General features: G+C 39.8%; 5 protein-coding genes across 6 annotated transcripts in view; 3 read left to right on the top strand and 2 right to left on the bottom strand.

Moving 5' to 3' along the window:
- The window catches only part of LOC137992186 (fibrillin-2-like), a 79665-nt gene extending 75953 nt beyond the window's left edge, over nt 1-3712 (bottom strand). The window contains exons 1-4 of one of the 2 annotated variants that reach the window (XM_068837339.1): nt 3660-3712; nt 2940-3212; nt 2396-2478; nt 489-593 (exon numbers count right to left, since the gene is read on the bottom strand). In XM_068837339.1, coding sequence (XP_068693440.1) covers nt 489-593; nt 2396-2478; nt 2940-3067 — 316 coding nt within the window. In that variant the 5' untranslated portion in view covers nt 3068-3212; nt 3660-3712. Of the gene's footprint in view, nt 1-488; nt 594-2395; nt 2479-2939; nt 3493-3659 lie in introns of those variants that run through there. The other variant, XM_068837338.1, reaches the window with a different exon arrangement.
- Nucleotides 3713-5726: 2014 nt separating this feature from the next.
- LOC137992185 (DDB1- and CUL4-associated factor 12-like) lies at nt 5727-15850 on the top strand. The gene is made up of 8 exons (XM_068837337.1): nt 5727-5820; nt 5920-6493; nt 7289-7495; nt 8993-9050; nt 10087-10259; nt 12140-12202; nt 12640-12948; nt 14412-15850. The coding sequence occupies exons 2-8, from the start codon at nt 6281-6283 to the stop codon at nt 14571-14573; spliced, it is 1185 nt and encodes a 394-aa protein (XP_068693438.1). The 5' UTR covers nt 5727-5820; nt 5920-6280; the 3' UTR covers nt 14574-15850.
- Nucleotides 15851-17060: 1210 nt separating this feature from the next.
- On the top strand, nt 17061-19564 carry LOC137988905 (small ribosomal subunit protein eS17-like). The gene is made up of 4 exons (XM_068834850.1): nt 17061-17228; nt 17707-17812; nt 17967-18032; nt 19399-19564. Exons 2-4 carry the CDS (start codon nt 17723-17725, stop codon nt 19498-19500), a joined length of 258 nt encoding a protein of 85 aa, XP_068690951.1. The 5' UTR covers nt 17061-17228; nt 17707-17722; the 3' UTR covers nt 19501-19564.
- A 3049-nt stretch (nt 19565-22613) lies between these two features.
- On the top strand, nt 22614-24723 carry LOC137988889 (uncharacterized). Its single transcript, XM_068834838.1, has 2 exons — nt 22614-22805; nt 22961-24723. The coding sequence occupies exons 1-2, from the start codon at nt 22626-22628 to the stop codon at nt 24122-24124; spliced, it is 1344 nt and encodes a 447-aa protein (XP_068690939.1). The 5' UTR covers nt 22614-22625; the 3' UTR covers nt 24125-24723.
- A 112-nt stretch (nt 24724-24835) lies between these two features.
- LOC137988898 (ras-like protein rasD) overlaps nt 24836-26921 on the bottom strand; it is a 3738-nt gene continuing 1652 nt past the window's right edge. Inside the window, exons 2-4 of the mRNA XM_068834844.1 lie at nt 26662-26718; nt 26483-26556; nt 24836-25538 (exon numbers count right to left, since the gene is read on the bottom strand). Coding sequence (XP_068690945.1) covers nt 25017-25538; nt 26483-26556; nt 26662-26718 — 653 coding nt within the window. The 3' untranslated portion in view covers nt 24836-25016. The remainder of the gene's footprint in view (nt 25539-26482; nt 26557-26661; nt 26719-26921) is intronic.

The following is a 26921-nucleotide window of genomic DNA, read 5'->3' as shown; positions in this document are numbered from 1 at the left end:
TAGCCGTCGTCTTTGCTTAAACTCCCTAATGACTACGGCTTACGGCAACGACAAGGGTACAAAACAATAATATCATTGATTAAAAGAGGAAAAAGAATCGTGCTGCACTTCCGGCACGCATTTTATTGCTGTACTCTGCATAACAACGTCTTGAAAACAAAAACGTTCAATTTGTCTCGCAACATTGCTGCGAAACTAGTCGAAAAGCGATGTTGCGCGTCTTACATCCCACGAGCAACCTGTCTCGCAACAAAAAAATTGTGTTGCAAAGTTGCTGCAGCGTGTTGTAGAAAGTAGAACAGATTTCTACTTTCTGCAACACGATGTAAAACGCGCAACATCGCTTATGTTGCAAGACAAGTTGGGCGTTTTTGTTGCTCTTATTTTACCGCGGCCGCCGTCATCATTTCTTGAACTCGGATTCTTATTGCCCTCTTCGGATCCAAGTTAGCGGCGCAAATAGAGCCGGCCGTACAGAATCTACATACCTTCCACCTGGACACCACTGCACGAAGGACTGAAGGCACCATTTGGACACCGACAGACTCCAGGACTGAAACACTTTCCAGTCCCACATCCGTACTGGCACATAGCTATGTCGTGGTATAACAAAACAGACAATTAGCGCATTAATGTTGCTCGGGTTTTATCTGGAATGGCTGTGTATGACAGACCATGACACTCTAATTGTTGCCATGGAAACAAGGTTGTTCTCGTTTCTCCTCCGCGATATACCCTTCAAATTTAAGGGGCTTCTAATTTATTGGGGGTTGGGGGGGGGGGGGGGGGGGGGATTATAAAGAAATGTGGTGGGTACTTCCAGATTGCACGATAATTTTCTTTATCATTTGTTTAGCAGTATTTTCAGGTAGTGGAAAGCCTCTGCTATGTTTTTTTGTCAGTTAAAAAACATTGTACGGTACAGTTTTATCGAAGAACCATTTCTGATAATTGAATTACAACAAATTATTTTGTTATTGTTGTTGTTGTTGTTGTTGTTGCTTTTTCTTAGTTCGGTGTTTAGGATTTTCCTTGCACTAAATCGAGAACCAGTTGGCTACTGTAGCTATCATAAATTAAATGTGACAACCGGGCACGCTGTAATCTGCGGTTAGTTTCTAATTTCAATCCTTTGGGGTTTTTACTCGAATAAAACCATTTTTCGATATTTTATTTTCAGCATTGTCACTACCCATTTATTAGAAAATAGTTATGTTTTGAAGAAGTGACCAGAAGCGCGCTTTGCCTATTAAAACTGAGTAGGAACCCCTCTCTCTTGATAGGCAACATCTCATCCAATGGAGAGAATGAGAGGCGGTGGCATTAATTTGTGATATCCACAAAACCTAGGAGTTTGCTGTTTGACCTTGTGCACAGAGGTTGCATTGATGAAAAACACTGAACAACACAATTATTCTTGTACATGAAATTTTTTTTTCCTCTTCCTTTATTTGTAGCACACGGTTTTTGCCGTTAAATAAAGTGACTTATCCTTTGTCACTTTTTTTGTTTTTGTTTTTCTAGCATCAACCCCCCTCCCCCCACCCCCACCCCTATTATTTCCCTATTAATAAACGCGCGTCTCTTATTGCGACAAGGCCAATTTATTTTTCCTCTTTTACAACACTTGACCTCCAGGGCTACTGGATGAAGTTATAATAAAAACTAAGTTGATGGCGCTAATTTAATTTGCACTTTTGTTAAGCCAATCTAAGACAAAGAAATAATTATTTCTCTCTTTCCTGGGAGTCAAAACGGAAAAAGGATGACCAAAGGTCAACCGGCCGCATTTCTGGGATATATTTGAAAAAATAATCGAGGTCTTTTGCGAAAGATGCGTCCTAAGATAGTCAACTCGCGATAAGGACAGAGGAAAAAATTCCTCCGTTGTTTCGCAGCCAAAATTAAGAACTTAATTATTCCTAAAAAATGAAAATTCGTCTAGTCTTCGTCCATACAGCCGTTAAATTTATCCAAGCAGAATCACTTCAGTATTTAATGGCTCGAATTTTTAAGGGAAATAAAGTAGAACTCTTGTAAGCCTATCGCCACAGACGCGCCATTTAAAAGACTATTTGAGAGATTTACCATCGAGCTTTATACGACGAACAGCAAACGTCCGTCTGCTAGCTGTTTGCAATTTACGGTTTCTTTTATGACCTTTTTATATCAGTCGTTGTTAGCCGTTCCCTGCCAAAAGTTTAAATATTGTCTGTGAAAGGGTTCACAAGTTCATCAATGTTTAAATTCAAAACACATTTTTGTCAGAAACTGGATTAGCGCTCACTCCCTAAAGGAACTCTTGGCAAAGGTTGGGCATTACCCAAATAGAAGGGGGGGTCAGCTCTTTGCCCAAGACGTGTGAATAGTCTATGCTAAGTTGAACATTACTTACGAACGATGCACAAGCCAACAGAGGAACTCCGGCGCCAACCAGGGCAACAATGAGGGTTAATTCTGCCACCACAAAGATTCGGCCTGGGAAATCGAAATAATTAAATAGTGCTAATCAAATTCACATCATTGATACAACGCTATTAGTGAAGAAATCATCTGACAGTTCGATTTGTGGTATCAATTAACGATTTCGCATGGGGGCGATATCTGGCAAGAAATCATGCTTTGATATGGGCTGGATTGATTATTCAAAGAATACATTGACTCGACTACGGGCACAGCTCAAATGCAAAAGAAAGGAATACATACAAACGTATAACGACAGGTTTTGAAACTATTTTCAGAAACCTACTAGCAGAGTAACACAAATCGATGTTTTGATGAATAATACAAAAATGGAAACAAGCTAACGATTCCACACCGAAGATAGAATGTGATTAAAATTGCCTTCAACCATGAATATACAAGTCCACTTGGACAGCAATTTCCTTTTTTCGCATTCAACAAAAACACCGTCTATCGTATTGCAAACATAGACTCACCCAGTCAGTAATGGGTATTGTGTTCTTGGGATGGTTTGTACGTCACCTTCACTAGAGTTGAACTGCTGTCCATTAGATGACCGCCATGTAATCACCCACAACAAAGTCATAAACAAGAAAGATTCCATCGTGGTAAAAAATGATGGCTCTGATTTTGCCGCACCAGTGAATTCTGCTGTATGCGCTTCTTGGAGCGGTCAAACGTTTCCCAAGTGTAATATGTGACGTCAAGTACAAGTGCCGTCTTGAATCACACAAGTGAGCTCTCGGAAACTACAAAACGCAGGCGTTGATATCAGAAAGATGTAAATTAAGAGTTACAGCTCAGAGTTACACAGAGCTTAGTGACGGGACTTATACTTCCAGTCTTGAAGGCGCAAATTGCAAAAGCTTCACTGATTGAATTCGCACAGATGTCATTTCAACTGACAGGAAACGCGAAATGCCAGAGAGGAAATTAGATACGTGACATTTATGATCAAGATTTTTTGTGGTCAAACCTGACACCTTCCTTTTGTTTTTCTTTACTTGAAGAAAGTAAAATGATAATAGAAATTGCAATCGAGGTCCTCGCCCATGGCTGCTTTCATCATTCTGCAAATAGCATGCCAAGTGCTACGCAAAGATAAAAATAATACCCGGGAATAATACTAGAGACCGTAAAGATCACGCGATCTTCTACAAGTACAATTTTGCGTTCCCGTACAACGGGATAAGTACCTGTGTATCACGTGAAGGTTGGTCTGTTTCCTACACGAATTTTCGGACGCCATCTTAGAGGGACGAAATCCAGCAAATCTTGTTATTTGCTCAGGGTGCGTTCGATTGGGAAATCCGGCAGTTACATATTAAAATCTGGATCTTCGGATTTCCAATCGAACACAAAATCTGAAAACGGATTTTGTCGCAGATTTACCAATTGGAAATCCAATCCGTTGCCAAATCCGTTGACGGTTTTGTGTTCGATTGGAAATCCGAAGATCCGGATTTTAAGATCTAAATCCGGATTTCCTAATCGAAAGCATCCTAAAATTTAAACTTTAACTATTTTAAATTTAAAAGTTATCGGTGCCTTTCTTTTATAAAGTTTTGAATGTGACTTTTCATTCAGAAAATGATCGTTTCTCCATACGGGCATGTCGATGGACTTCCTCTAAGAACGAACTATGCCCGGACAATTGTTCTTTAATTTAGTTCTTTTAATCGAATTGTACACAAGCGGAATTCCCTCCCTTTGGAGGTCCGTTCTTCCAGTGTTCATACTTTCAATGTAGAACTTACTATTGCAGTGGTGAATCTTAGTTAAAATATTATGTTATTTATTGTTTTAATATTCCATATCATATTTTATATATTATTTATTGTTTCCACTGTTGTTTACAGATCATCCTATGTTACAATTCTTGCACCAAAAACTGTAATAAATAAATCAATCTATCAATCTATCAATCTATCAATAAATAAATAATGAGAAAAAAATAATCTTGTAGCACGCAGTATGCAAGCATCTCAGTGCATTTTTTTTCCGCGCTCTGCTTACGGGAGATGACTAAATTTAAGTGAATCCTTCGTTTTCAATCTTGGTGTTTGCTGTACCAATACATGAAAAGTCTTGATGAAAACCAGTGCCATTCCGCAGTATTTGGCCCATATTCCGGGGGGGAGGGGGGGACGTGCGGCCAGCCAGGGTATGTTTTCGGGATTTTTGTCTTGAACAGGGTATCGAATTTATCATTTTTTGTCTTAATCAGGGTATCGATTTATCAATTTTTGTCTTAATCAGGGTATCGATTTATCAATTTTTGTCTTAAATTGGGTTAAATGTCTTAAACAGGGTATCAAAAATCGGCATTCTGTTTTAAAATTTGGTAGGAAAATCAGCGATATTTGTCTTAAACAGGGTCAGGGTATGAGGGGCCGCGCCGCACCTCCCCAACCAGGGATATATCGAGTACCCCCCCCCCCCCCGGGCCCATATTGTACAATGTGAAAGAGATGGAAAAGCACCGTTAGCGCGAAATTATATTTAGAGGCCACATTTTCGTTTACGATACAATTGTCTTTGCTTCACTCCATATCATAGAGATTTAGAGCCACATTTATGGGAAACGTTAAAAACGGGGAAAAACTTGTGTTTTGCAAAAAAGCCACCGAGCACCGGTGGCTCAGTTGGTTGAGCACAGAGCTGTCACGCGGGAGGTCGTGAGTTCAACTCCGGCTGGACCAACACTCAGGGTCTTTAAAAAACTGAGGAGAAAGTGCTGCCTTTGTAATTACATCTGCAAATGGTTAGACTCTCTGGTCTTCTCGGATAAGGACGATAAGCCGGAGGTCCCGTCTCACAGCCCTTCAATGTTCATAATCCTGTGGGACGTAAGAGAACCCGCACACTTGTCGCAAAGAGTAGGGCATGTAGTTCCCGGTGTTGTGGTCTGTAGTCTGTGGTGTATCATGGTTGGGAGGGTAAATGCTAGGAGATATTAGCTACACCAAGCTTCTCTAAAAATCCGAGGGTAAATAAAGATGTATGATATGATATGATTGGATTTTGGCTCGAATTTAGTTTCGTAGTTTCTTTCCTTCTCAGCTAACAACTATCGCGCAAATACAGAAACAGAGAAATAAGATACGAAGAAGAAAATTATAGACATGGCTGCTTTAACTCAATTGATTTTACGAGCGGAAGTTGTTCCTCTCGCGCCAACGTCAGAAGATGTGAAAGACTGGAGAGAGCCAATGAGAAAAGTGTGCGCTAGGAAGTCTTGCGCATGTTTTGCAAGCGAAGACAGCAATTTTTCCTGTGTTTTCGTTGTGTAATATTTTCAAGTTATTTGCCGATTTTCCAGCTTTTTGCAAGGTGATCTTCAATCGCGTGAGCAAGGTTGTTTTTTTACTCTGCGTTGGGCTTTCTTCTCAAGACAATTTCGTCAACGTTCTCTCTGGCGTTGGCTAACTGACGTGTTTACACTTTACTTTCCAGCTTAAATTATTGCGTTCGTTTGAGATCTATCGATATTCTTTTTCAACTGTTCCGTTTGGAGTACGCCGAACCCCGAAAAAGAAGCGTCATGGTAGAGTTTTATGAGTAGCATCGAGACAGCAAGCATTTTTGTTTGTCGATTCACTGTATTACCCTTGGATTGGCCTGCGATAATTTGAAGATTACTTTTTCATTCAAGAGCGTTAAACTTGACGACATGCCTATGTCAACGACGTTATCTCCTCTGCATATTTGTCCTGCAACTCTAATAAGCCTCTCTGAAAGAGAGGATTCTTCCATGAAAGACAGTTAGAAAATTTCTTAGAGACGATCGATCGCCGATAAAACCTTTCTATATATTATGATGTCTTTGTTCAAACACGTGAGAAGTCGTCAGCTGCGGTTAACAAACGATACGTTGCAGCTGGAAGATTCTGTTGTAAATGATCTGACATCAAGACATCTACCTTCCTTGTTCAAAGAAAGGGAAATTTCATTGGGAAGAACCGATAAAGTATTCGCCTCGCAATGGCTGGATGAAAAGAAGGTCGTTTGCGGGACAAAATCCAACCAGGTAAGAAATGTTCATGCAGTCTTGTAGAACAGGAAATAATCATTTAATCATCAAGTGTTAAATTCTTTGTTTCAATGAATTATCACAGAACGACAAAAAAAGCCCAGTCTATGTTGTATTCCATCAGATTTCTTGTTGTAGTTATTTTTGTTATATGTTGTTAATTGATTAATTCTATTTGAGGACAATGAAGAATGACAGATTGTCTAAAAATAGAAAGTTAGCGTTCAATAAAAGTTTTACTTTTAGGAGCACAAGATGAGCCTTGTCCTTGTCCTTTGGAATAAATTGGACATTTCATTCATAATTATTCATATTCTTTTGTAATTGTTTACTGAATTTTGTACCACATATTATTCCGGCGTGATAATTACTTGAGACCTAACTTGACCCAGAAGGGTTGTCACCTGTCAAAGGACTGTCCTAAAAGGTCTATTCCCTTGGTTTGATTTCCTTCTATGATAGGACCTTATGGCGTAGCATCAACCAGCCAGGATGCATTCCGTATAACCTCCTCGCCAAAGATATGGCAAGGGTTCTAAAATTCCACACCAACTGTGAGTTGAGCGGCTAACAATGCCACCAGTCTCTTGCTGCTGGATGGAAATTAAATGTACTTTTAAGAGAACATTTACAAATCATCTTTTTTGCTTCCATCACCTGTTGCTATACACCAAACTCTCTCATTACACGCCAGTGAACTGCAAAATTTTAAAACCCACACCAAGCATCTTTGGTGTAACCAACACTGAATGCACCCTGGTCAACCAGCTGTGATTCAATTTATTTTCTTAGCTTTTTGTGGTGGACATGATGTCAGGCTGGAAACTGTCCCTGCCAGTGTTGGAGGGAAGTCCATCGAGTGAAATGCCTGAAGTAAATTGTGGGATACATAGCATAAAGATAAACCCTGAAAGTAAACTATTGGCCACCAGTGGCCAGAATCCAAATCATTTAGCAGTGTACAGGTTGCCCACTTTTGATCCAGTATGTGTTGGAGAGGTGAGTCAGTTGTCAGTTTTGCTAATTACATGTGTGATAATTTTGATATACATCACAGAGTGTCTCCCCTTGCTCTTCAAGGCGGAGAGGCAGTGTCATGGTATCTTAGTCAAATATCAAAACACTTACATGTAAAGATGCCCTTGCATCAAGGAAAACCAGAAAATAATGCTGTAGTTTTGTTGCCAATGACTATCGAAGTGCACTGAAGCTTTTCTTTGTTGTTTGTGGCCAGGGATGGGGAGGGTGAAAGTGGCTTGAAACTTGAAAAAACTGGCCAATTTTTTCAAGTTTGGAGACTTCGGGTTCAAAAAGACCAAAAATTAAATACAACATTAATATCTCGTTGTGCCATAAATATATTTCATTTCTTGTCAGTGGATTGATTGCTCTAACAATTCAGTCATTTCCTAGTATTTTATAACCTTGCTCCTCCATTTTTGCATGAGTGGCTAGAGCTGGCCTGGAGACCCTGTCGGGGGAAGTGGGGGAGGGTCCCGTGTCGCTTGTCTGAATTTTAAAAGGTCTTGTGTCGTTGCTTTGTCAGTGTTTCACATTGCTGTCGGAAATTTAAAGAAAGGATGTTGTTTGTCGTGATTTCATTTTAATTAATTAGTTAATTAAGTGCTGTTGCTACTTTTTAGGCCATGTCACTTGTGGGAATTTACCCTGGTAGAGTCTCGGCCTCACTTAGCTACCTCTCAGTTTTTTTCCTTCTTCGGTGGTTCTAGCTCTATAGAGTCTTTATTAAGGATCTGCTAATGCTGTTACAAAACCAAGGATCAAAATAAAATGAATGGATTCCACTTGAAGCACTGCTAATGATATTTTTGCAGTTGCCCTTAAATCCTGTGATAAGTGATTGACACAATGCAAGTGGGAAATCTGTATATGTGTGACAAGCCTTGAGCCGTTGCTTACCCCATAAAAATCTCCCACCGTGCACCGGTGGCTCAGTTGGTTAATAAGAATTGGGCTGCCATGCGGGAGGTTGTGAGTTCGACTCCGGCCGGACCAGCACTCAGGGTCTTAAAAATAACTGAGGAGAAAGTGCTGCCTTTGTAATTACACCCGCAAATGGTTAAGACTTTCAAGTCTTCTCGGATAAGGACTATAAACCGTAGGCCCCGTCTCACAACCCTTCAATGTTCACAACCCAGTGGGACGTAAAAGAGCCCACACACTATTCGTAAAGAGTAGGGCATGGAGCTCCCGGTGTTGTGGTCAGGCCTCATGTCTTTCATTCATGTGCTGCATGAGATTGCTAATGGACTGATAGCGGCTGCCAGCGGCGCCTATATATGCTGATGTCCGAGCTCACCCATAGATCACTTGCTTGTAAAGCGCATTTGAATATGTCAATAGAAAATGTGCTATATCAATTCATTACCATTACTAAGAATGAGATTCTTGTGTATAAATGTATGATGCAGAAAATGATTATTAATTACAACAAAATTAACAATACTTATTATTTATTGTGTTCATTTTCAAAAGGGACATACAGATTGGGTGTTTTCAGTTGAATGGATTGACAATTTTCATCTTGCCACAGGTAATTTACTCTTATACCCAGGGTTATGCCAGGGTTGGTACATTGTTGGCAACTTATCTTTGATGGCAATGTCAGACCTGCAGTTAATCTCACCATTAATGATGGCCAACATTTGTTAGACAAGAACCTGTCTCAGCATCACGTGATGCTGACACTCCATCGTAATGGACAGCAAATGATGTTGCTTCATTCAGCCTGGGCTTTAGTTTTTTATTATGTAAGCAAGTTTGAAGTTGGTGATCAATAAACATATTCTTATTGGGAACATCAATATATTTTGTACTGCTATTTTAGATGAGAAAATTAAATTAATCATAATTTTCTCATCTCTGGGGCAGAAGTGAGAGAAGTCATCTTTCACCAATGTAGCCAAGATTTGATTCCTGGCATTGGCATCATAAGTTGGTTCTTTACTGTGTTCTGAGAGGTTTTTCACAGGGAACTCCAATTTTTCCCTGTCCTTAATTGGATTTGATTTTGATGGTCAGGTTCCCCAGTTATCAGAGGCCCAACACTAGAAGAGTTGACATTTAAATAAAGTTCATTACTATTGCTGTTGTTAGAGCTGTATTAGGAACTTTAAGATCCATGACAGCAACATTGACGAAAACGTCACCTCAAACTATAACTTCATCAGTTTCCACTTTCGTACGTCTTTCCTGATTAATCTGCCTCGTTCAGTGATGTCATGTCAATGTGGGGGAAGTATCCTAAAAATAAATTGTATGAGCTGTTTTAGAGTAAAAATAGAGAATGAAAGCTTCGCATAAGTATGCTCACGTTGTTGTGCAGACTACCGGATAAATGTGTGCTGAAATGCATACCGCACATGCAATATTATGATTGTTTCATGGTGTTTTCGTTGATGACAGCATCATAGACCTTAAGCTCCATATTGTCTTTTGAGACTTTTTAATTTGATCAGCTAAGACCAGTGGAAGGTTTTCATAGCCTGACAGTGACGTCCATCTATCCATCAGATAAACTACTGCCTAGCACATGTGCTCACAGGGCCAACAGACTTTTTTTTCTTTAGGCTCAAGGGATGGTAGCATTTCATTATGGTGTGTCCAGGATCCTGTTAGATTGATGGATGACAATGAATTAAGTCTGTGTATAAAATCACCTGCTAACAGCCTCTACAGTACATTAGATCAGGAAAGAGGAAAAGACAAGATAAGGGACTTGGTGTATGAAAGAAATTCTCAGGTACAGAACTGCATTCCAGCACTTGCTGTGTGTCTTTCATCCTCCCAAGGTCATGTTAAAAATAAATGAAAAAAGTCAATGTCCGTTATTCACATGTTATACCATAGTACTTTAATCAAGCAGAAACAACCATCTTGAGAATGCCAAATCGAGCAAGCAAAAGAAAGGCTCTGCTATTTTTTTCTTCAGATTCTGAAAGTGTGTTTACTTAACATTGACTGGCAAAATTTTGAGCTTTGATTTTTATCCAAGACCGTTTACTTAGAGAGTAAGTTTTGGATTTCATGGTCCGCCATTACTCACGTGCAAAACTGACCGATTGGACCTCAGAGGGTTGATCTGGAGAAAGCGACATCATTTACTCCCTAGCTTTTCAATGAACTCAATTTTAGAACAATATTCTGTATTTTTGAATGATAAATTTTTAAAGTCAATTTATTTGTAGTATCACCATTATTGTAATTAGCATTATCTACTACTTTTTAATAATTATTATTGTAAATATCTTTAATTTCCATTCATTGTAATGCGCCCATGATCATTTTATGAAATGGGCGCAGAAGAAGTATTAAATTATTATTATTATTATTATTATTGAAATGTTAGCATGTAAATGCAGTTTATTTTATATGCAAAACACTATTTTAATGCTTGAAAGCCTGAAAATCCTATGACAAATCCTTTTTCATTTCAACTGGAATTGCTTACATTCATTTTGAAGTCTTTGTCAGTTATTTGAAGTCTTTCGTTCACTGCGTTCGTCATGCCCAAGACAACATTATTATGTTAATTTTGAATAAATTATTTAGCTGGAACTTGGCTCTAAATCTTTGACCCACGTATAAGTCGAGGGCGATTTTTGGAGCTTCTTTTGAGGCCATAAAAGGTCGACTTATACACGGGTAAATACGGTAATTCAGTCGCGTGCACATGCATTGCATTCTTAAACTAGTGAGTCTTTTGAGTCAGTTTCTCGTCAATCCAGCTCTCAACAAGATTTTAAAGTTAGTAATGGCAGACCATTAAAATTAATAGGAAAATTCTAGTCACAATAAACAGGTGTCTTTTTAAATTAAGGCTTAAAACTTTGGCCCCTTAGTGTTTAGTTAGTGTCCCTGTGACCAAAAAATCAATTCTTATTTTTCTTTGGATTTCAAAACTATGTTAACTAAACACTAAGCGACCAAAAAGACACCTGTTTATTTTGACTGGAATTTTCCAGTTAAATGGTCGGCCATGCGTTACTAACTTTATGATCTTGAGAGAGCTGGATCGAGGAGAAAGTGACGTCAAAGGCTCAGTACTTTCAGAATGCAATGTGTGTGTACGCCACAGAATTAATATGCAGAACGAGGGTTTTGGGCTTTCTGACTTTTAAACTCGCGTTTTGCATATATAATAAGCTGCATTCACACTTCTCCCCGTATCCAACCCTCTGAGGTCCAATCGGTCAGTTTTGAACGTGAGTAATGGCGGACCGTAAAATCCAAAATGTGCACTCAAAGTAAACGGCCTGTGGTTAAAAATCAAAGCTCAAAATTTTGAATTCAGTACCACTGAAGGTAAATTGCGTTGGTGGGAATAGCTGGATTTGAGTGGAAATCATCGTTTCGCAATTATTAGGCTATGTTGACCTTTAGAGGGACTATGTCACGTTATTTTAGGGTGTTTCAGTTTTGCCGTAAATTTGAAAAACGTCGGGCCGTCTTTTTAAGGGGCCGCGGAGTACGTTTGAAAGTGGGGGGGGGGGGGGGGGGCTAGGTCTTGGTGTATTTACGAGTAGTGTAAATTACTAAGTTTTCGATCAAGGCCATTTAAATTACGTATACTGTTCTGTTTCTGCTCGCACTTTTTCTATAAGGAACCTTCCTTTCTTTCAGACTCTTGTCTCTCTGTCCGCACTGGGTTACGTGCATCTGTGGGACATGAAAACATGCCAGCCGGTAAGTGTGTTTCAGGGCTTTTGCTCAGATTATAATGTTGAAATCTCACCGAAGAACAGAAACTGAATAAGTTTCGGCTGAAAATTGCGAACAGCAAAGAGGGTTAATAGCCGCTAGTCATGGACCTGGGTTGCCTTTTCCTTTTGCATGCGAAGAGAATATCCGTAGCCAGATTCCGACCACATTTGAAACCTTCTTTGCGACGTATTTTGATTGCAGTGATTATTTCGTAGACTTCTTCGATGTATGTACAGTGCGAAACTAAAATAGAGCCTGATTGCAGGTTACAGCTACCCCAATTAAGTCCTTTATATCATTACTCAAGTATTCCGAACATGGGTTTTCTTCATCTCCCTTTGAATCTTGTTCAACTTAAAAGTACCTCAGTTTTTCATTATTTAGTCACAACCACGCTTGTGTTTTTGTTCCCTTTTTAGAAAAGTACCCTGACTTTAAAATATGCGGAGGAAACAGTTTGTCTTGCCTTGGAAAACGATAGCATGTTGTATGCTGTCGGTTCGCAGTCACAAGTTTCACTGTTCGACGTAAGAAGTAACAAACCTGTGGCAAGCATCAATTCGAACGATCCTGGTGCAGGCGTTCGTTCCTTAAGTTTCCGAAACTTGTTATTGACTGTTGGAACTGGCCTGGGTTCCCTGTTTTTCTTTGATTTGAGAACTGGCGGCTTCTTGAAACACAGGTCCACCAATGAAATGATCTGTTATCGGTCAGGAAAAGGCTGGCTGGTAAGTGTTGGAGAATCCAAAACATATCAAACTTCCCAGACCTATTTTGCAACCGACTTTTCATGTGAATTTTTTGAATAGAACACAAAGAATAACAAAGCAAGGCTAGCTGTAGGGCTGAGGTTTATATAATTTCAATATTTCGCCATGCTCGGTATCACTTTTAAACAATTTAGCGAGCCTTGCTTGTCTATCATACAAATTATCTATTTAGATCCACCAGGGTTCAACGCCTTTGCTTTAGTCAGTTGTCCCTTGCTGAAAAAAATGTGCAAAGTTAGTTGAACAATTCTCTCTCGTACTCGTCAAAACTACTACGTGAAATGACCAAATTTAAGGTTTTGACGACAACGTGGACAAACTACAATGAATCTTTCAGTCTCACTCTTTACTTTAAATCCGTCCGTTACCAATCCAGTCATAGGACACTTCGCCCATTTTGTTTAATATAAACAAGATGGAATAATCATGAAATACTTAGAATAGCTCAAACTATACGCCGTACCGTCGTGCTTTCTTAAACTCCCAAAATTCTCTATCAGAATGGACGCGGACAGTTCAACCAGTCAACTATCCAATCATAATGCCTGAGCAATTGTTTTTGCCTTTTTCAACTGGTTAAAAATGTGGCGCGATTTTGACTGAACCAAACTCCAATCTTTGTAATGCAAAACCTGCTTTTTAATATGCGGCTTCAGGGGCCATTATCGTCCTGGAATGACCCTCCTTCTTTCTAATATGTATTTAACAAGTCTATCTTATGTATTGTATAATTTATGATTTTTAAGCCGTGACTAAAGAGCTGACGAATCTACGTGTATGGGAAACCTTTGTGGATTAAGATTGTAGATATAGATGTAGAAAACCAATGCGTCTTGAAATTACTCAATTCAGAGCGGTTTTCCTTTTGGTTTCTTAACACCATTTCAGCACCGATTACAACTGGCTTAAACAACGCAGTCATATTTGACTTGCTCAAGCCGCGTGTAAAATGCATGCGTGCGCCATTTGTTTCGGTTTTGCCTGAAAAGGTTGCGCAAGACGTCGAAGCCAAACACTGATTGCTCAAAATGCAAAACCAACTGTCAATATATCAGTACTCATGACGCAATTTAAAACACTACGCCAATTTACTGGAGGGTAGGTGCCATAAAGGCAGCAGTAGAGGAGATGCACTCTCCTCAGCAGCAAGACAACCGAGCCACAGTTCACCTCCCACGGCATGCACCCGTCAACACATCACTGACACCAGTGTGTGGAGTGTATACTTACCCTAAAACATGGGAGGGAGGGAGGGAGGGAGGGAAAAGCAAGAGAATAAGCAACAAGGTGATTCAAGCCAAAGCACGTGGCAATGCCCCTGCAAACCTCCCTGAAGTCCCCCCCCCCCCCCCCCAAATATCTCAGGAGAAATCGCTGGTTGGCTTGGTTTTAACTAAATGATATTTGATTCTTCCTTTTAGAGAGATCTGGGCCAGTTCGATTTTCTATGGGATCATTCTCAAGCCTGCTGTAGTAATGCTATCTACACACACTGCTACGACCCAACGGGTACCAAGCTCTTCGCGGCAGGAGGACCGCTCTCCCTAGTTCTTTATGGAAATTACGCTGCTCTCTGGGAATAACATGATTCGTCGCTTGGACCCGTAAGAAGAATTATCGCCAAGTCGAATGTTGTTTTAATCAACGAAAGATGGCGTTGAAACAAGCTAACGGAGAAGGAACATGGATCCTTACATAATGGTTTCAAACGACTAGTTTTGTTTTGTTTTTTTTTATTTCTGCGCAAACTAGACAAGGGCTACACAGACTGGTGCTTCGGTGGCTCTGGATACGGGCGCGTCTGTATTGGAAACGAGGAGGACATGAGAAGCTAGCTTTTTTAAGAGTGAATAACGTTATTGTCAGTGTTATAGAAACTTTGTTGCACCATAGCGGTATTTTCGTTTGTTTTTCAACAATTCCGTCAACAAAAGTACAGTTTAAAATCGTCGTAAATCGTGTGAACCCAGGAGTCATATCATGATTAAGTGAAGTACGATCGTCCGGGTGAGTGTAGTCCTGAGAAGGACTGTTTGAGATGACATTGACTGACGTTTCGACAACCTGAGCGGAAGTCATCTTCAGAGTGAAGACGATCGTACTTCACTTAATTATGAAAAGTACTGTCTGTTTGTAAAGTTGGAAACCATCCGTCATTTTTACCCGGTTGGTTAGTTAGGTTTTGGCTGCAGTGAAATATTTGATTTTGGGAAATTGGTCGGGGTCGGGTGACTTTGGATGGTTAGTGATGATGAGTGCGCTAGGTAATTAGGAGACGAAAATCGTGCACTTTTAGCACTGAGAAAGTTGTATTTAGAAGAAATATCTTGATAAGCCATGAGAGCATTTCCAAGTTGACTCTGGCAAGCGAGCAAGCTGTCCGTTTCCAGAATATTGCAAACGAGTGATTGGAGATTGATCACTCGTGTTGCACGAAATGGAAAGCTTGCCCTCGGCGATTGCAAACGTGAAGTATTTTTGTGATGGAAATTTATTCTATTTATCTTGTAAATAAAAATTAATTTTTATAGGAAACACATGCTTCATTTAGCCTCAATTAACTATCTCGGAAATTGCCAAAATATTTGTTGCGGTTGAACCAACAAGGGTCCTTGAATTTCTTATTTTTGACTACGCACTTTGCAGACTCAAATGATTTTCAATGAATTTTCGTTACACATGACTTCGGGTTGTACAGTAAGTTATTACGAAGGAGTGTTGAATGTTAATTAGATTTCAATTTAGGTAAATGAATATAATGAAGTTTTCTACCCATACATAATGGTATTTGCAATGGTATTACTTACTATCGGTAGCGTGCGAGAAATGTTTGTAAAATAAAAGAATTTTTAAGATGGAATCTAACGAGTTTTTTCTCTACTCAAAGCAACTGAAACCGATAAAAACTGTCTCCTTCACCCAAGAGTTGAACACTATATTTCATTGGCTGTATAGTGTCGTACTTTCTATTGTTTTCTGCGCAGAATCCTCTGTTTCTTTGTTCGTTCTATTGCTCTTCTGGCCAATCCTGAAGCCCATTCGATGAGGTATGACACGACCCCCCAAAAAACTGCCTGCGTAGCTTTGTTCTGCTGTTTGCTCGGGGGATTTCGCCAGTTTGTAAATACTGAATCATGATAAATAAACGCTAAATGTTTGTGAGAATAGGCCACTTTCGATATGGTAAAATTTATCTTGAAAGAGGGGTTTATAGGACAAAGACAAAGGAAAGCGGATGATATGCTAATATCTTTCACATTCATTGCAAATTGTTTTTATTGTTTTTGTCCTCACTGGCTCACTATCAAGCTGAATATTGATATTTCGAAAATGGCTCATTTTGTTACATTAAAAGAGAAAATTTCAGCGCTAGAAGATAAGACACTCAATTTTCACGACTGAATGTTTTCGGCAAGCAATGCCTTTATTGAATACGCCCGCAGTTCTTAAGAAGAGAGTGCAGCGGTGGTACAAAGTGTAAGAACTGCGGAGCACCATGGGAGTTTCCTTTTTATTTTTCCAAGGTTCAAAATGGTGGGTTTTTCGATGTATCTTAACAATCTCGTTCCATCGTTGTTAATTTTGACTCATCCCAGGTTTATTTAATAAAGATGGCAAAATATATCGTTTCTCTACTTTGCTAAACGCTCTTAAAATAACATTTTAAGGAATTACAACAAAATTATGGCATTTCAATTTACCCTTCACATTCGTAGCTTCCATAACATGTTTCTGTTTTGCCTTGTGTTATTGTCTTTTCGAGAGGAGGAAAGGTTTGATTCCTTTGGTGGCTCAAAGGCAGCATTTCTTTGAAGTTAAAAACTTATCAATGACGCAATTTTGCCCCAAATTTATGCACTAAACATTCCGAGAATTAATTCTATCTTATGTTTCGATCACGACGAACGTTAAACATCGTTGATACTGCTTAATAATTCGTAGTAATAAATGAGAGAACTTAAGCTTTGATGTTTTATTAAGTTTGCTTTTTGATGTCGAAGATGGCATTTATAAACTAAATGAAGCTTGTTTTTGCTAAGTATAGTGTAGTAGTAGTCTTATTTTTTACACACTTGCATTTTGCAGGGTCGTGTAAGGACCAAGACGGTAAAGAAAGCGGCAAGAGTGATCATTGAGAAGTATTATCCTCGGTTGACTCTTGATTTCCATACAAACAAGCGCGTTTGTGATGATATTGCCATCATCCCAAGCAAGAAGCTAAAAAACAAAATTGCTGGGTAAGGCTTTGTTAAATGATTACTTTTCGTGAAGATCAGATAACTTATCTGCTTATCCTCACTTGCCATCTGTATGAGGGTTGTGATTTTTGTTTTTTTGCTGTTGCTTAACTTTTTTTTTTCGCGTTTGTCATTTTGTTGTGTTCATCAATTTCTTCGTTGATTCACGGTAAATCCAAAATTAGCCTTGACTTTTTGGCTCAGAGAACTTGCTCTATAACAGAGCTCACATGCTGATCCTATCAAAATTCCTCTGGAGGCAGCATAGCATATAGCTCAATAAGGGAGTTTGGGGAGCACTCAAAAAGCAAGAGTTGGTTTTGGCTGTTCCTCAAGCAACTTTTCTGCTTCTCCAGTGCTCTGCAAACTTCTGTGCAGCCATCACTCGATATATGCACACTGGGCATGGACCAGTTTATACTTGTGAGTACATGAAGAGACTTTAAGCTCAGTAATATTTTTAATACAACTGTTTCAGGTTTGTCACCCATTTGATGAAGCGTATCCAGAAAGGTCCTGTGCGTGGAATCTCAATCAAGCTACAGGAGGAAGAACGTGAACGAAGGGACAACTACGTTCCCGAGGTGAGAAGTCTTGAAGCAAACATTCTAAGAACCTCCCCACATTTATAGATAAGACTTTATTATGCTGTGGTTTGAGGTGGAAAGTGACATAGAATGGGTGATGTTGTCTCATCGCTTGACAGTCCTTCTCAAATTTTTATTTTTGTTTCTTTAGGTCTCTGCTATTGAGCTGGATATGATTGAGGTTGATCCAGACACCAAAGAAATGTTGAAAGTCTTGGTAAGGCTTATACAAAAAAGTGTTTGTCTTATAAGGAATGTTTACAAGATCAGCACAGTTATGAACTTTAGGTTAAGGAAAGAGTTTCTAAGATGTGATACAATGCTGATGCACATATTGTAAATTACATTTTAAATATCAGTAGTACTTGTCAACGGGTTAATTTTTAACAGAGATTCAGTCACTGATTAGTAAAACATTAATTTTGTTGTGATTGGAATGTGGCCTTTAATAAGTAATTGGGGTTGTGACTGCATCATTTGGGTTAAAAAATAAACCGAAAACGTTCAACGTTAATGTTATTGCAGATTAAATCAAGCTTAACCCATTGACTCCTGGGGTTTCCCCATTGACAAGTAAAATCGTCTGGCATTAGACAGAGTCAAATACTAAGTATGGCTGGTGTAGGCTGGTTTGGGGGTGAATGGGTTAATACTGTTGTTGTTTATCAATGCTTTTATGAGATGTGGTGACTCCTAAAGAGTGCTTCTTTCTTGTCAAGGCTTGATACAGAATATTGAGGAAATGAATTTTAGCCCTTAAGTTTTCACAAGGAAGCAATTTTATTCCATAAGAAGGGGTGCAGCAAACACAAATGTTTAAGTGATAAGTTTTGAAAACAACAGTTTTTAGTTGTTAATTGATTCAATTAGCTTCCCATCACTAAGTTGTCAGTTCAGCAGCACTTGTTGTGATCTACTATGAGCTGACAACCAATCCTTAATGTTATTTAGTGGGCCCAACAGAATGCTATAAATACATAAAATAAGTATGGAAATTTGTAATGATTTGTGGTAATGGGTTAAAAAGTCGACGTTAGACTTGATTTCAGTTAATTTTGGAGTGCAAGGAGGCTATGGGTCACTTAACCCTTTCAGCCCCGATAGTGCCAAATGGCACTTATAGATTTTACTCTGTCTAACGCCAGACGATTTTACTCGTCAGTGGGGAACCCCTCGGGGCTTAAAGGGTTAAGCTAACAGCATCAAAAAACTATGTCCCCGTTTAAACAAGATGAGTACACCTTGTTCCAAAATGGCCACCAGTTTTCTTTTGTTTGTTTGCAAATTTGTCCTTGTTGCCTTGTTCAAGATTAAATATGCTTTTGAATTTTAAGTTTAAGAGCGAGGCAGCAAGGGCTAATTTGCAAACAAACAAACGAACAATACAATAATGGCAATATTGGAATAAGGTGTATGACTGATCACTTCATGCAGAGAATGTCTCCGCAGGAGTTACTTGAAAAAAGTTTTCCTTGTAGTATAATTGCACCTTGTTAAAATTGCAAATATTTATCAAGCTTGAATAACATTCGATTCAAAGAGGTACTTCTTTCTAAAAAAAAAACATTTTCTCTCTCTTTCAGGACTTTGGAAATATTCCTAACCTGCAAGTAACTCAGCCTATTAATGCTACCCAGGGTTTCCGGCCGGGTGGTGGAAGTAGTGCTGGTCCCATGCGCTCTTAAAAAACGCACTTTTGTTGACAGTAGTTGTATGAAAAATAAAAACCGAAATAAACATGTACAAATAGCTTTTGTTGCGATGTATGTGCCAAATTTGTGTTGTCGTTTTTCCCTCAGGGCTGTTTTTCGACAAAATGCAATGACTAATTTGAGTCAGAATCACCCAACTAGTGGATTAATGCAAATCCTGCATTTCAATGGGCCATTTCCGAGTTGCTGTTTGTCTTGGTTTCGAAGCGAGTCTTGGTGCTCAACTATTGTAAGGAAAATGAGTTTGATTTGCATAACAATTCACAACTCATTTCCATTTGAATGGTTGTGCACCAGGACTCACTTTGAAACTGAGGCATGCAGCAACTTGGAAATGGGCTATTGGCTACGTTACTAGAGGACTATTAGTAATAGTCCTCGAATAGCGTGACGCTTTCTTTCGTTTTATTCCCAAATAAATATTTCTTCAACTTGCATTTGCTAACTTTATTATTGCCTTTTCTGTTCGACAAGTTGGGTGTTGATACCAAAACAATTAGACTCTTCGCCCTCAAGGGCCACGGGTCAATAGGCCATTCGGCTTTGCCTCATGGCCTATTGACCCGTAGCCCTTGCGGGTTACGGGTCTAATTTTTAATTAAAAACCTAGCTGAAAAAGTCTTATCCTGGTACTTGAGGGCTAAAAGGAAAGGGAAAGGAACTTGAATATTTAAGTGTCTAATCTTCTAGCGCTGGAGCACTAATTCGGCACACTGTAAATTGAAATTAACAAATCAACGCAAATCAAATCAAATTTTGGATTTTGAGGAGAGGGGAAAACCGGAGTACCCAGAGAAAAACCTGTCGGTGCAGAGAAGAGAACCAATAAAATCAACCCACATATGACGCCGAGTCTGGGATTGAAGCCTGGCCACCACTGCACTATCCCATTTGGTACATGTCGCGCGGTTGTCAGGACGACAAAGTAATATACTAATGTCCAGAGCGCATGTGGTGGGCGTGCAAAGCCATCAGGGAGTTTAATAAGTATGGGCAACTTCGACGAAACGTCACTCCAAAATATAACTTAGCGCTATCGCAAGTATTTCGTGATTTTTCGGTCTTGTTCACCTTGTACAACACGGGCGAATTGTTGGGTACAAGCGTTTTTAAAGCAAAAATAGAAAATGAACGGTTCATTGTTATATGCGCACGTTGTCGTCAAAACCGAAAATTGTGGTGATTGCACGTTGTTTTGTGAAGTACGGCAAATAAATGCACGGAAACTCGTGTTGCACGTGCAGCACGATTATACTTCCTTTTTTTAACCAATCATATTCTTACTTTGTGGCGTGGTCGTAAAATTTATTGGTATAGCCTGGTTTACACTGTGACATAAGCATAAACATAACCTGGAAGCATATTAAAGCAAAAGCTGTGTAAACCGGGAGTGACATAAGCATAAGCATAAGAAAAAGGAATCGTTTCCATTTTCTTATGCTTATATATGTTTATGTCACGTTTATAACTGTGTAAACCGGGGGGAAACATAAACATTAGCATAAGACCGAGGTGTCGGCTGTTTTAAGTTAATTTAAGTTAATTTAATAATTAATTTAATTTAATTTAAGTTAATAATGCCTAAGACGGCGTCCGAAGGTACTATTTTTTTTACAAGAAACTTGCTGGGGCAGTTCGCAATTAATATCCCTGCCTTTGCGACAAATAAATTCTCAGTCCGCTGGTTGCAGTTTCCGAGTCCCCTTGTTCTTTCTTCTTTCGGAAAATATCCCTTAGAAAATACCCAACAGGACCTCTTCAGTCTGTTTTCTCGTTCTCTTTCTTGACGCCTTCGTCTTCTTCTATAAAGCAGAAGGAGTAATAGTAAGAGGAAAATTTCTTCTTCGTCCGTCATTTTGGAAACGTGGCTCGTCCCGTGCGCTTGCGTGTGTCCCTTCCATTATCCTCATTCAACATGTGTGAACTTCGTTATACTTGTGCTTATGTTTATGCTTATGCTTATGTCGCAGTGTAAACCGGGCTTTGACGTCACGCTCTGGCCCGGGTTGCTCGAAGCATGGTTGGCGCTAACCAGCGTTGAATACCATGGAAACAAATAAATTTTGATACCTCTTAAGCAACGGTTAGCGCTAACCAGGCTTCGAGCAACCTGCCCCCCTGATTTGCTGCTCAAACTCCGAATATCCTTTCTTAGTATATACTAAAACATTGGATAGCGTTGAACTCGCGCGCTGATTGGCTCGTCAAACTCCGAATATCCTGTGCTATTTACCTCCGAGCAACTCGGGAAAAACTGGCGTCCCGATTGGCATCCGTGACAAGTGAAGAAAACATCCAAATTATTTTCTTGAGCAGTATACTATCTCCTTCACTGTTTTAGTATATACTAAAATGCAAATTCGCAGCTCGGTAAATATCCACCGCTAGCCACCTCCACTTCGGTGAATAGTTGTTAACTATTAGTTGTTGTTAATTAACAATTATTCGCCTCAGGCTCAGTGCTTATCGGTGAATATTCACCGATAATCACTGAGCCTGAGGCGAATAATTGTTTTAGTATAAATACACAGGTGATTATTTCAAAAAAGAGAAAAAAAAAACATTTTAACGCGAAAATCATCTTCACTTACAGTGGCAAAACGACTACTGGCAGCCATTTTGTCCGTCCAGGTGATTATCGGCTGATAATCCGAGATAGAGAGCCAACGAGAGCGCGCGATTTTGTATAATCACCTGTGTATTTATACTAATAGTTTTTAACTAATCCCCTCCGAGCAAATCGCGCGGGATTTGCGGTCGAGAATATTGTAATCGTTGCAGAAATAAATAAGTTAAGATCATATTTTTGTGCTTTTTTATCTCACCGTTTTAGTATATACTGTAACAACTATTTACCTCAGTGTTGATGGCTAGTAGTGAATTTTTGTTAATTATTTTTCTATTAGTGACCATTTTTTTGTGGGGATATGATAGACGGCAAAAAAGACAAACAACAAAACGTAAATAATTTATTAGTTGCATTTTAGGCATCCGGTGTAACGAGCGAAAACCAAAACCAAATTTAATTTTTGTCGTCCAGAAAAGAAGGCCTTAATTCAATTGCGCAATACACAGAAAATGAAAAATCTAGTATTTCTATGAAAGTTTTGGCCGTGTGTCTAGCTCTCGTGCGAAGCATGCATGCGTCAGCGAGACGAGAAATGACTCAGATCATTTTTAACAAAACTTTCAGACAGGAAAAACACTTAATTAAGAAATACCGCCGTTTCCAAGTTCGAGAACCTCTGAAGGAAGCCAGAATCACGATCACGGACGGGGTAAGAAAATTGTTAAATTCTTTCTCCCCTGAAGCAACGATGAAAGCCACCCGAGACAACAGTTTTTTAATCCTGAAAAAAAGGAGTTGTTCAATTTGTCTGTCATGTAATATGCATATCAAATAACGCGGGTTTGTTGTAATATGAAACTCCAGGTCACGGGTCAGGAATTGCGTTTTATCAAAGCGAGAATTCATGATTGTTGCCATGTATCAGTGCTTTCGTTGTGTTGTCTTCAATTGAGCGGAAAGAAGACACGTTCAAAACAAAACCAAGAATTTATCGCCAGCTTAGGGATCGGAGTACGAACCGAAAACATTTGCCTTACTTTAAGAAGTGAGTTTATACCCGACAAACAAGCTCAAAGAACGATGGTGACACTTGAGAGATCTAGACGTTGGGTCGAAGATTCGCTGCATTGTCAAGGAAATAGGAACTGTAAGCCATACATTGAGTTTCGTAACATTACTTTAAAGGAGCCAGCACTAGACCCCGAATGGCTGTTTCAACATCCTCGCTTTCGACGCGGCACGAACGCGGCTGAAAGCTTTCCTAAGATCGGTTCAAGCTTTCTAAAATCTACCAAGAAGATCCCAAGTCGAGTTCCAAGCGCGCGCGGAAACGCGCGTGATACTTCGTGTGAACGAAGAGTACGTGATCAAAGCAACTCTACGGGTCGCTATTTTTGCGAGTTGCTCGGTCCCAATTTGTGTAAAGACTGTTGGAAACTGACGGAGCGCTCTGAGGCGATTTCGACGCATCGTGTCAGCTCTTCTGCAAATAAACGTCAAAATGGGGAAGATTCATTTAGTGCGGTGATTGCTTCGCGGGAAAAGGAAATTGTACACAGTGAAAGGGAAGAGGAGATTTTTGATGAAACAGAAGATGAGGAGTGGAGTTTTAAGACTCCGACGCAATCAAGAAAACGAATTTCAAGTTCGCCTTCTTATGATATCGACTATGCCAGCCGTGTGAGTTACATGCAAGATCTGTGTAGGACACCCTCGGGAAATTTTTATCGCCGGATAAAGTCATCGCCATCAAAGAACGACAGGTCGTTGTCAAATGACGAAGTTCACACAAATGTTTCGTCGAAAACATATGATTGTTTCTTAAGCCAGGAATCGAGACCGATTTGGAAAAACTCTTACTTGATGAGGCTAAGGGAACGCGAACCATTTAAAGAGGTGTTTAACAGTTTGTATCTTCCCCGGAAGTTAAGACATGCTTGGCGAGAACTTCCGGTCGGACCAGTTCTTATGGACTTGAAGCTAATTAATTTCACCATATATGACGGATCACCCCTCAAGAAGATGTGAAAATAACAACTTACAATGGCTTCTTCTATCGCTTTCACAAACAATCACAAGAAGATTGGACAGTGTAGGCAAACAAGGCTGAAAAGTGAAGTTGAGCTTATAAGGGAAAGAATCCGAGAGCCTCTCATAGCATTCGAACCTTCCGATTACCAGTTTTAACGCTTTTCCACTTCTGGGCAGGTTGCTCGAAGCCTGGTTAACTCTGACCGTTGGTTAAGAAGGCATCAAAACCTATAGGTTTCGATAGTATTTAACGCTAACTATACTTCCAGCAACCCAAGCCTGAGCTTTCGAAGCTCGAACGCTAAGTTAGTTTCGATTAAACGTTTGAAATGAAAAAGACTTTAAAAAAAATACACTCAACCTTAACATGCCGCAGACCAATCGTTTTCCTCCTTAAGAGAGCAATATTCTGTCCACGTTGATTCGCTATCGCATCGCAGCTGATAGCCTTTCTCAGGTTTACTTCATTTTGTACGAGAAAGTAGCTAAAAATACCATGCGAAAGCAAAAAAATACGATAGGGAAACGATGGATAAAGGCTCACATCTTATACCCACTTCTTAAAGATTTGATTATATAATTAAACGAAAAAATGCAAACTATTTTTTGTGTTGGTATTTGATGAAGCTTGAGGGGTAGTATCCAAAAACAGAGAGAGGAAACAATAACTTGAAAAAACCTAACTGGAAAAAGTAAAAGAACTTTGCTTTTATTGCCGTTCATAGTACAATTTTGAAAATTTCGATGATTACTGAACCACGTGGTAGTCAAAGCGGAAAGGCTGTGCGCTGCTAACTGGCATGAAGATCCGGTGTCCGCGAACTCGGTCTCGAGCTGCCGGCGCTGTTTTACATTAATTAAAGAGACGATACACGGGCGGCACCCCCTACTAGCTATGATGCCAAGAGCCAAACAACTTTCTCTTATAGTGAATACTCGAGTCGCTTAGTTTCTTTTTCACCGTTCGCCTCTTTTTGCCTTCCGAAGAGCCCTCGTCTGTTTGGCTGTCAATATCACTGAAACTGGATTGACGCAGATGGAGCATCAAATTGGAAGCCGAGTCGGGTGCGCTGATCTTTCGCCTTCGCGCTCGTATCTCGCGAATTAAGTCACAAAATGATTTATCCACGCCGTCATATTCCGCTGCAGATGCCTCTTGAAATAGCCACTCGTATCTGTTCGCCAGCGCTTGTCCTTCGCTCTTAGCCACGGTCCGATGCTCTTCCAAGTCAATCTTATTCCCGATTAGAAGGAAAGGGACGGGACCCAGGTTCGCTCGGTTTCGCGACTCTTCAATCATTTCCTTGTAGCGTGGAACTGTGATGTAACTTTTCCGATCAGCGACGGAATAGATCACGATAAAGCCGTCACCTGTGCTGAGAAAAGTTTCCTTCAGTTTTGAAGTTGAACTCTGCAACAACGAAAACAAAAACATTCAACGTACGTAAAAAAACATAACCACAAACAACGCTTAGGATAAACTTCTTGAGAGCGTCAATTTACCTGAAACGTTCCACTAAAGAATGAGGTACTCCTGGTGGGACGTTATTCACTGATTGATATAGGCCTTATTTCCCGGCTGGACTCATAACCGGTTATGAGTCCAGCCATGAGATAAGGCTCGGTTTTCCTCAGCATAATGCTGAGGAAAATCGGGATACGGCCGGAGAAAAACTCTCGGAGCAGGATAGATTGAGAAGTCCACTAAATGTGATCGTCTTTAAGATTTTAACGCCATAATATTGATTGCATGAGGGCGAGTGCTGTTTTCTATTGCACCATCCACTACGCATCTGTGTTCCCCTTAGATGTGTTTTGAGGAAGAGAGGCAGAGGAAAAGGACAGGACAAAGACAACATATGTGAGAGAATAGCAAAAAATAAAGACATTTTATTTCACCCCGGATTTTTCTCGTTGGGGGGGGGGGGGGGGGGGGGTAAGGTACAGAAATGCATCACGTGATCGATCTCAACCAATAGGCCTTTTTCGGTACATTAAGATTCAGCTTGATAGAGAGGCAGTGCATGAGGACAAAGACAAAGGAAAATGGATGATATGTGAATAATTTTCACATTCATTCCAACGTGTTTCTATTGTTTTTGTCCTCACTGCCTCACTATCAAGCTGAATATTTGATATTTCGAAAATGGCCTATTAAAAACGTACATATTTAATCGCTACCCTTCGAGAATGGAAACCAGTCTCAGTCAGTATGGACGAAGCTTGTCTGAACGCGTGGATGTTTCAAGCTCTGATCGGCTCATTGTGTTGTCCGTGTCTGTTTAAGCACTCAGTATACTTCCTTATTGAATGACAGCCAAGGAAACAATGTATTGCGACTTATTCGATATTTACCCTGCATGCAGTGTCTAGTACATCAATTGTGACATTATCTCCGTCGACTTTCACTGTCCGGCGATAACAATCCTCTGTGCAAAGGAAAAGAAAATTTGACCAGTGTTGTCACAACTTACTTGACGACAGAGGAGGAATGATATAACGAGAGGACGAGGAAGGTGTAAAGAGATCATTACCTATCGTGGGATCATATTCCCCAATGAATCGACGAGACAGAAATCTTACCAGCAGAGCTGTTGAAAAGAAAATCGAGAGATAAATAGTCTTTTACGGGAATCCCGAGGAAGTATGAGGAAGGCTTTATCCTGCTTGTGACGTGTTAAAGTCGATAAAAGTAAAAAATGTAGTTATCCGGTCATTATGTGTTCTGAAGTCTACAGCACAGAGGCGTAATAGAGTTTAAAGCACCAGTCAGAGAGAACCGTGATTGCTGCCT

The sequence above is a fragment of the Montipora foliosa genome, chromosome 2 (assembly GCF_036669935.1).
Source record: "Montipora foliosa isolate CH-2021 chromosome 2, ASM3666993v2, whole genome shotgun sequence".
In the NCBI taxonomy this organism is placed as follows: Eukaryota; Metazoa; Cnidaria; class Anthozoa; order Scleractinia; family Acroporidae; genus Montipora; species Montipora foliosa.
This window is presented reverse-complemented; position numbering and strand designations above follow the sequence as displayed.

What these genes read in the sequence shown, in the direction of transcription:
- LOC137992185 (XM_068837337.1), top strand. Translation starts at nt 6,281, where the DNA reads ATGATGTCTTTGTTCAAACACGTGAGAAGTCGTCAGCTGCGGTTAACA. An exon ending in GCGGGACAAAATCCAACCAG is followed by an intron (nt 6,494 to 7,288) that starts GTAAGAAATGTT and finishes TTATTTTCTTAG; the next exon opens with CTTTTTGTGGTGGACATGAT. An exon ending in CAATTTTCATCTTGCCACAG is followed by an intron (nt 9,051 to 10,086) that starts GTAATTTACTCT and finishes TTTTTTCTTTAG; the next exon opens with GCTCAAGGGATGGTAGCATT.
- LOC137988905 (XM_068834850.1), top strand. Translation starts at nt 17,723, where the DNA reads ATGAAGCGTATCCAGAAAGGTCCTGTGCGTGGAATCTCAATCAAGCTA. An exon ending in GGGACAACTACGTTCCCGAG is followed by an intron (nt 17,813 to 17,966) that starts GTGAGAAGTCTT and finishes TTGTTTCTTTAG; the next exon opens with GTCTCTGCTATTGAGCTGGA. An exon ending in AAGAAATGTTGAAAGTCTTG is followed by an intron (nt 18,033 to 19,398) that starts GTAAGGCTTATA and finishes TCTCTCTTTCAG; the next exon opens with GACTTTGGAAATATTCCTAA.
- LOC137988889 (XM_068834838.1), top strand. Translation starts at nt 22,626, where the DNA reads ATGAAAGTTTTGGCCGTGTGTCTAGCTCTCGTGCGAAGCATGCATGCG. An exon ending in GAATCACGATCACGGACGGG is followed by an intron (nt 22,806 to 22,960) that starts GTAAGAAAATTG and finishes ATGAAACTCCAG; the next exon opens with GTCACGGGTCAGGAATTGCG.